The 9,007-nt window shown below is 34.5% G+C and overlaps 1 protein-coding gene across 2 annotated transcripts; it reads left to right on the top strand.

Moving 5' to 3' along the window:
• The first annotated feature begins 7,481 nt into the window (after positions 1–7,481).
• LOC104112368 (large ribosomal subunit protein P1) lies at positions 7,482–8,639 on the top strand. Of its 2 annotated transcripts, none has more exons than XM_009622258.4 (4): positions 7,482–7,632; positions 7,723–7,807; positions 7,987–8,196; positions 8,346–8,639. In XM_009622258.4, exons 2-4 carry the CDS (start codon positions 7,739–7,741, stop codon positions 8,397–8,399), a joined length of 333 nt encoding a protein of 110 aa, XP_009620553.1. In that variant the 5' UTR covers positions 7,482–7,632; positions 7,723–7,738; the 3' UTR covers positions 8,400–8,639. The 2 variants fall into 2 exon arrangements, with proteins under 2 accessions (XP_009620553.1, XP_018631920.1); XM_018776404.3 differs by having other exon boundaries at positions 7,532–7,633; positions 7,727–7,807.
• The last annotated feature ends 368 nt before the right edge of the window (positions 8,640–9,007 follow it).

Below are 9,007 nucleotides of genomic sequence, written 5' to 3'. Positions count from 1 at the left end.
ATATACAAGTTCGAATAAAAGTTGACAGTACAATAAAATGGAATGACTCCAAGGGACTGCGACGACCAAGCAGCTCTACCTTGAATCATTGCGATCAACATACTAACTCTGTCCGAGTCTGATATCTCTAATACCTGGCTCTGCACAAAAATGCACAGAAGCGTAGTATGAGTATACCACAGCTGGTACCCAGTAAGTATCAAGACTAACCTCGGCGAAGTAGTGACGAGGTAAAGTCAAGACACTCACTAGTCAAATAACATGTGCAATATAGTAGTATAAAATAGTACTGGAAAACAACTAATAGTAATAGCAACAAAAATCAACTAGTGATATAAATAGTAAGGCGACGAGAACACCATGCCCAAGCGAATAATGAACACAACACAACCAATTAATCAAATCCTTCAAAATATACATCTTTTATCTATAAGTCTTTCGAATAAAAATCTTTAGAATATAATCCTTTCAATTAAATATCTTACGAATATAGTTCTTTCAAATAAATGTCTTTCGAATATAATTCTTTCAAATAAATATCTCCGAATATAATTCTTTTAAATAAATACCTTCAAATATAATTCTTCAAATAAAATCTTTCGAATATAATTCTTTCAAATAAAATCTTTCGAATATAATTCTTTCAAATAAAATCTTTCGAATATAAATTCCTTTCAAGTAAAATCTTTCGAATATATTTCTTACAAATAAAATCTTTCGAATATAGTGCTTTCAAATAAATATCTTCGAATATAATTCTTCAATAAAATCATTCGAATATAATTCCTTTCAAGTAAAAGTCACCACGTGACACCTCATTTCATAATCATAAAAATTACGGTCTCAGTCTACTTTCATATTTCCACGGCACCTCGTGCCCATATCTCTATCACAATCGCACGGACAACTCACGTGGCAGAAGTTAAAATAATATAATGGAATGACTGAGAAGCAAACAATGAGAAATTACAGAAAGATAACAACACAACAAATATAGGTAAACAACAGGGGCGCTCCCGAGGTACCGCCTCGTAGTCTCAAAAGTAAATATATAACAGGGGAGCTTCCGAGGCACCGCCTCGTAATCCCAAAAGTAAATATACAAACAAGGGGATCTTCCGAGGAACCGCCTCGTAGTCCCAAAAGTAAATATGCAAACATGGGGATCTCCCGAGCAACCGCCTCGTAGTCCCAAAAGTAAATATGCAACCACAAAGATGGAAGAATAACTCAGCAAGAACAACCTCTTCTTAAAATCTAAATTTTTGATAAATATATTAACATCTCAATTTAAACTTATTTAATTAATTATTTGCAGATGGAAAAATATATAATGTAATTATTTCCAGAAAATATCAACTCAATAAGCACACGGAATTCACATAAAAATCAAAGTAGCAATCACACCAAATTATTATATAAAACAAATTCGACAAACAACGAATGAGGCATGATAATAAAGGATTTAATAAGTGCGAGCAATTTCCAATTTAATACTTAAAAATGCCCACGACTTTAAACCAATAAAATTTGCACATATAAGCCCGAGTACGTACTCGTCACCTTGCGTACACGGCTTTTTACGAAATCCGAATACTCATTCCGATACGAGTTCAATCATACCAATTTTACCAAATTTCGATAACGAATCGACCTTCAAATCTTAAATTTCTGTTTTTGAAAGATTTTGTAAAAATTCCAATTTCGTCCATTCGATTCACTAATAATGGATAAAAATAATCATAAAATTATGAAATATAATCACTTTCGGATATAAAATACTTACCCCAATCAAGCTTGTGAAAAATTCCTCCAGAATCACCTAAAATCGAGCTCCAAAAATTCAAAAATGAAGAAAATGACCAAACCCCCGAATATATGTTCTATCGAGGGATTTACCCTTCGCGATCACGGAAAATTCTTTGCGATCGCGAAGTGCAAAATTTTTCTAGAACAATTTTACTCTATGTGATCGCAGCCAATGTCCCGCGATCACGATGAACAAATTCTATTAACTCTTCCCAAACTCTTCTCAGACAATATGTAGTTTAATAGCCATAACCTTTTGTACAGAACTCCAAATGACAAATGGTTTAACTTTCCGAATACTAGACATTCAGATCTACAACTTTCATGTTTTGATCATCTCCCAATTCCTTATAAATTACGATATATAAGCTTCCAAGTCAGCCCTGTACAGCAGAAATTTCTTCTTCGCGATTTCCAAACTCTTCCGAGACATCCTGTAGTATATCAACCATATATAGCTTTTTGTAAAAAAAACTCCAAATGCCAAAAGGTTTTATTTTATGTAAACTATACACAAAGGGCTACAACTTTCAGTTTTGGATCATCTCCAAATTCCTTATAGATTGCATAGCACACTTCCAACACTAGTTAGCAGTAGTTCTTAAAGGCCTAAAAGTGGTCTGAAACCACCTCAAAACTCACCCGAGCCACTCGGGACCCCATTCGAATATATCAACAAGTCTCGTAATATAATACAGACTTACCGAAGGCCTCAAATCACACATAACAACATCAAAACTACATCGATCCTATGAATCGCAATCAAAATTCAAGCCTATGAACTATAAACTTCCAATTGACTTCAAATTTTGCACGCAAGTCATAAATGACATTATGGACCTATTCCAACTTCCGGAATCAAATTCTGACCCCGATATCGATAAAGTCAACTTTCGGTCAAACTTTCAAATTTTATTTTTCGACTTTCGCTAATTTACGTCGAAACGACCTATGGACTGCCAAATCAACATCCGGTTGCGCTCCTATATCTAAAATCATCATACGAAACTATTGGAATCATCGAAATTCCATTCCAAAGTTGTTTTCTCAAAAGTCAAACTCTGGTCAACTCTTTTTGTTTAAGCTTCAAAAATAAGGATTGTTCTTTCAATTTAATCTCGAATTGTTCTTTCATTCGAAAACCAAACTCGACCATATACGCAAGTCATAATACACATCACAAAGCTGCTCGGGACCTTAAGTCGCTGAATGAAATGCTAATTCACAAAACGACTAGTCGAGTTGTTACACTTATAAACACTTTGAGTGTTTACCAAATGCGTAGATAGGCCAAAAGGTACTTATAAGCCGATTTGACCAACTTATAAGCTTAGCCAAACATCCTCAATGTACATTTGTTTTCACAATTTTCTCTCCTTCCCTGCTTCTTTTTATTTAGAAAAAGAATTAAAGAAGGTCGGTTATTTCAAGGATGATGCACTTTGACTCGTAATTCTTATTTAACTATATTATAATTATTTTTATAATAAAAAACCAGTTAATTCCATTTAAGTATTTCAAATACCATTAATCTATTTTTTTTTCTAAAAAGCATTCAACTTTGATTGAATGTTATCGAAAATGTCTCATTTGTTTCCTCATAGTGACTTTTAATGATATTTCGGTAAAATCAAATAATTTTTTCCATAAAAAAAAAATTGAGTAATAATTTTATTATAAAAAATAGTACTATGCGACATAAATATAATAAAGTGAAAGTTGAATGACATCTATAATATTTGCTCTTGAAAAAAATAGTACAAGGTTTTCTTTACCAATTAGAGAGTTAAAAGTTTAGGACAATTAATCAATCAATAAAGTTACAGGACGTATACTACAAAAAGAAAAGTCGGAATTAGCTATGAACTTCGTCGTTGATCTATTGCTAAAATTGCTCATAACTAACAAACCTTTTTGATAATCTGTCGCTAATTTGTAGCTAAATAGGGTTAGCGACGATTTTTTTATTTAGCTATAAAATTTATCCGTCGCTAATTCTTATTTTTAAAATTAAATTCATGTTAACAACACTCTAATTAGCTTAAAACATAGACCTAGTTAATAAGAATTTGTCTGTATAGCTATGTGCCACTGCGAATTTTCATTTTGTTTTTATTATATAGTAATATGCACTTATATAAACTAGACTAACTCAAGGGATGTTAATGGTTAGTGATTGCATGGCTTATGAAAAAGTGATATTCTTGATTTCCTACCAATTAACAAGTCCTCTACTGTCTACTCTACTTTACAAATTACAACTTATAAATACTGCTTACTTGATTAATCGATCATTATTAGGTTTAATAACATTGCAATCAAGGGTGAAGCTACAATATACATTACGTTAACATTGCAACCGAGGGTGAAGCTACAATATATATTACATAATGGTTTAGATGAATTCAGTAGCTTTTTGTAACAACCCGATCGGTTATTTTGAGCATTTGCATTCCGTTCAGCTATTTGAAGTCTTGAGTAGCTTCACATGATGTATTATGACATGTGTGAATCATCAGTTTTGATTTTCAGGTGTTGCGAAATTAGTTTAGAAAGATCAATTTTATGTTTGAAATTTTAAATTGGAAGAGTTGACCAAGTTTGACTTTTTAGTATTCGACCTCGGATCAGAGTTTTGATAATTCTGTTAGGTACGAATGGTGATCTTAGACTTGGACGTATGCCCAGAATTTCATTTGGATATTTCTAAAAGGTTTCGGCGCTAATTGACAAAAATTGGAATTTTGAAGGTTTGGAATGTTCATAAGTTTGATCGGAAGTTGACTTTGATGATATCGAGTTCGAATTATGATTTAGGAAATTGGAATAGCTCTGTTATTTCATTTATGACTTGTACACAAAATTTGAGTTCATTTCGAGTTTATTTGATATGGTTCGGCACGAGTTTTGGAAACTGAAGGATTGAAAAAAATATTAAGTTTGAATAGTGGTACGATTCGTCTCGATGTTATTATGTGTGATTTAAGGCCTCGAGTAAGTCTGTATTATATTATGGGACTTGTTGGTATATTCAGACGAGGTTCCGAGTGGCTCGGGTAAGTTTCGGACGAGGTTCAGATAATTTTTGGACTAAGTTGAATTTTCAGGGGCTCGTGGTTTTGGTGTTCCGCACCTACGGGTGGTATTGTGCAGGTGTGATGGTCGTAGAAGCGAGCCCATGAGCGCAGAAGCGAAGAGCACAACTGGACAGGATTTCGCAAATGCGAAGTTTTCGTCGCATCAGCGAAGGCACAGATGCAAGCACTTAATCGCAGGAGCGGAAATGTGTTGTTGGCTAGGGATCACAAATGCAGAGATTTTGCGTAGAAGCGCAACTGCATAAGCGGGAAAACGATCGCAGGTGTGATAGTAGCTGAGTTTGGGCCTGTTCACAGAAGCGAAGGCTAGGCCGCACGTGCGATTCCGCAGAAGCGGAAACTGGTTCGCAAATGCGAACAAACGCTGGGCAGAACCTATAATTTCGAAGCCTTGGTTCTTTTTCTCATTTCACCACACGACTTGGGATAAGCATTCTTTCATGAATTAATCTTTATTTTTGGCATATGATTATTGATTTTTCAAGAGTAATCGGAGGAATTTTCTACAATTTCTATGATGACCCAAAATGTTATCTTTAAATTTAATAAGTAATTTTTTATTCTAAGACCTCAAAAAGTACCATGTATCATTCCTCGACTTGCGTGCGCAGCCCGTATAATATTTTGAAAAGTTTTATGTGAAAAATGGATTAAAATGTGAAATAGAGCTTTAAAACTCAACTGAGTTAACTTTGGTCAATATTTTGAGCAAACAGACCCGGATCAGTATTTTGACAATTCCGGTAGGTCTGTATCGTGATTTGGGACTTGGGCGTATGCCCGGAATCGAATTCCGAAGTCCCTAACCTGAGATATGGAATTTTGATAAAACAATTAAAAGCTTAATGATTTCTAAGAAATTACTGATATTTGATTTATTGACCCCGGGTCAGTATTTTGGTTTCGGAGCCCAGTATAGGTCCACTATAATATTTATGACTTGTCTGTCGAATTTGGTGAGAATCAGAGTTGATTTGACATGATTCAGACGTCCGATTGTAAAAATATAAATTTTAAAGTTTTCTTGAAAATTTCCTTTGATTTTCTGCTTCTCAACATGGATATTGCACTCCCGGAATTTGTATGTCCTTTTACTCAGCTCTTGTCAATGCCGATAAACCAAACCGAACGGATTCTCCACCAGGATTCTCTAAGTTGACCGCATTTGAAGCCGAAAAGTCCATAGCAGGGAACCTTTGTCGTTGTACTGGATACCGGCCCATTGCTGATGCTTGCAAGACTTTTGCAACGGATGTTGCTATAGAGGATTTGGGGCTCAATTCTTTTTGAAAAAAAAAAAAGATTCTAGGGATATAAAAGTGAGTAACCTACCTCCCTATGACCCAAGTGATGTCTTGAGATAATTCTATATATTTTGACATTATTTACTCGATTTGGTTGTTGTTTGAATGCTAATTTGTGCGATAATTTACGCTTAATATAACTTCTTTCACATATAGGAATGCTTGGATATGAATTCGAAAAAAGTTGCACGGAATAATACCTCCGAGCTACAAAATGGAGCAATAAAAGAAGAAGTGCAAGGCAACGAAACAACAATGCCATAGACAGTGTAAGGCATTTTCCAGGGCATTGTCATTGGCGCCCCAGACAGTGCCTTGCGCCAAAACAATGGCGTCATAGATAGTGCCTCGCGCCGACGATGCCATCCGAGCAAATTTTAATTCGTCATTATGTTTGGACATGCAGAATTCGGCCCCTACCCTATAAATACCCCTTAGAGTTAGTTTTTGAAGGGTAGACACTATTGGAGAGGACGTTTTTAGAGAGGGGATTCGACTTAAGGAGGCAAGAACACGCTAGGAACAAGGAGGAGAATTCTTCTATGAGTTTTCACTTTCTTCTTCCTTTGGATGAGGTAGCAAATAAGGTGATAAAATTCAAAAAATAATATATACAATATTCTAAAAATTTAAGCAAAAATGGATATGTTTCAATGGGTATGGTTAAATTTCATTAAAAGCATATAGATGAGTCAAAATACAAATATTTGAGGAAGATCGGAGGTGATTTAGACTGATTTGGTATCAAAATTCGTAGTTAAAATCGAGTTCAAAAAATTCTTCTGCGATACATGTATCACGCATGTATCTCACACACAGGTATACATGGATATACATGTAATACACAATTGATACAAATATGATACATATGTGATACACAAATGATACACATCATTTTTTTTCATGTTCATCTTCTACTTCGAATTTTCAATTCAAAAGACCTCAAAACTCCATCAAATCATGCCAAAACTAAGATTCAAGCCCTTTAAGATGTGCCCAATCTATTCTAATAACCCACACTCAAAAGAAAGTAAATAATTGACCTTTTTCGGCTACAAATAGCTAATAGGCTAATATTAGTAATATTTGGCTTATAGTAGTAATAATTTGTGAATTGGTCAATTTTTATAATAAGCTACTTATAAATGAACATAGTCGGTAGTTTTTCTATTTTTAATCCAAAAATCATAGTTCATGGGTATTTTTGAACCTTTTCCGTTCTCAAAATAAAAAGAACAAAATAAGAGGTTTTTACTTTCCCTTTCAAGGCAAATGGACCTATTATCTTCTTGGGCTTCATTAAGGTAAATGGGCCCCCAAAATTCTGTCAACTTTATAATATCTTCCATGTTCTAAATCATAAAACCCTAGCACTCAGCAGCATCTGTGTGTTGTCGAAGCAGCCGTCATTTGATTTGAAGGTAAAAATCAAATTCCCATATTCACTCAGTAACCATTTTCATCAATTATTTTCTCCATTTCCTCAAAAAAAAAAATTGTTTGTAAAACAGGAACAACGTTAATCAAATGTCGCTCGGAGAAGTCGCTTGTACTTACGCTTGTTTAATCCTCAACGATGAGGACATTCCCATCACCGTATGTTTCTCTTCCCGGTATTTAAATTTTTTTCATTTTTTTTACTGCTATTTTTAATGAGATTTAAGTTATATACACTTACAGTATAAAAATATTGCAATTTGACTTGTGATAGCACGCCAATTACCATTTTTGTATAATTAATGTACTGATTTGTGCTTTAATTTTTACTGTAATAGGCAGAAAAAATTGCTACTTTAGTAAAAGCAGCAAATGTAACAGTGGAGCCTTACTGGCCTTTGCTGTTTGCTAAACTTGCTGAGAAGAGAAACCTCGGAGATCTTATTATGAATGTTGGTGCTGGTGGCGCTGCTGTTGCCGTTGCTGCACCAGTTGGCGGAGCTGCTGCTGGTGCTGCTGCAGCCTCTCCAGCTGCTGAGGAAAAGAAGGTAAAAAAAGAAAGAAAGAAATGAGTATTAGTTATATTGATTGATCGAAAATTTGATTTTGAATAGATGGTGAGTTGGTGACAGTTTTTTTTTTGACTGTGAAATGTGCCTGAGCTAACGTTTATTTTTTTTATTTGGAATGTGAACAGGAAGAGCCTAAGGAAGAAAGTGATGACGATATGGGATTCAGTCTTTTCGATTAGGAGCGACTTTCAGTATGATTTTATAGGTTATATTTTTCCTGAGAAAATTTGGCATATGTTAGTGATAGAATTTTGCTCAGGACCACTCTTGATATGTTTGTTATAAATGTCATGTAATCTTGGTGTGTTATGAACATGTTCTGCTAGAGATTGTTCAGTAATTTGAGTGCATTTTTGTCTTTGTATCCCCAAATGCAAACTACTATCTTTAACTATTTTAACAATTGGCATCTTGGAAAACCATGGTTCATGAACTTGCATTGGCTCGATCTATCATTTGACAATCATGTTGTCTAATGAAGCATTTTTAAAGGTATTTTGATTGGCTATAAAGTTGGCATAGTTTTGTTTTATTGAAATTTCTTCTTTTGTTCATATGCATAAGCATCCTTCCTTATCTTTCCTTAGCCGAGGGTCTAACGGAGACGGTCTCTCTTCCTTCTTAAAGGTAGGGGTAAGGTCTGTGTATACACTACTCTCCCCGGACCCTACTTGTGGGATTACATTGAATTTGTTGTTAATATGCATATGCATTTACTATTAGTATATTTTAGTCTCCGTTCACAGAGTATTAGTTGCGACTGGGGACTAGAATTTGGTTAAGGATG

Source organism: Nicotiana tomentosiformis, chromosome 1 (genome assembly GCF_000390325.3).
Source record: "Nicotiana tomentosiformis chromosome 1, ASM39032v3, whole genome shotgun sequence".
NCBI classification, from domain to species: Eukaryota; Viridiplantae; Streptophyta; class Magnoliopsida; order Solanales; family Solanaceae; genus Nicotiana; species Nicotiana tomentosiformis.
The sequence above is the reverse complement of the archived record's forward strand: the minus strand, read 5'-3'. Positions and strand labels throughout refer to the sequence as shown.

What these genes read in the sequence shown, in the direction of transcription:
- LOC104112368 (XM_009622258.4), top strand. Translation starts at nt 7,739, where the DNA reads ATGTCGCTCGGAGAAGTCGCTTGTACTTACGCTTGTTTAATCCTCAAC. An exon ending in ATGAGGACATTCCCATCACC is followed by an intron (nt 7,808 to 7,986) that starts GTATGTTTCTCT and finishes TTACTGTAATAG; the next exon opens with GCAGAAAAAATTGCTACTTT. An exon ending in CAGCTGCTGAGGAAAAGAAG is followed by an intron (nt 8,197 to 8,345) that starts GTAAAAAAAGAA and finishes GAATGTGAACAG; the next exon opens with GAAGAGCCTAAGGAAGAAAG.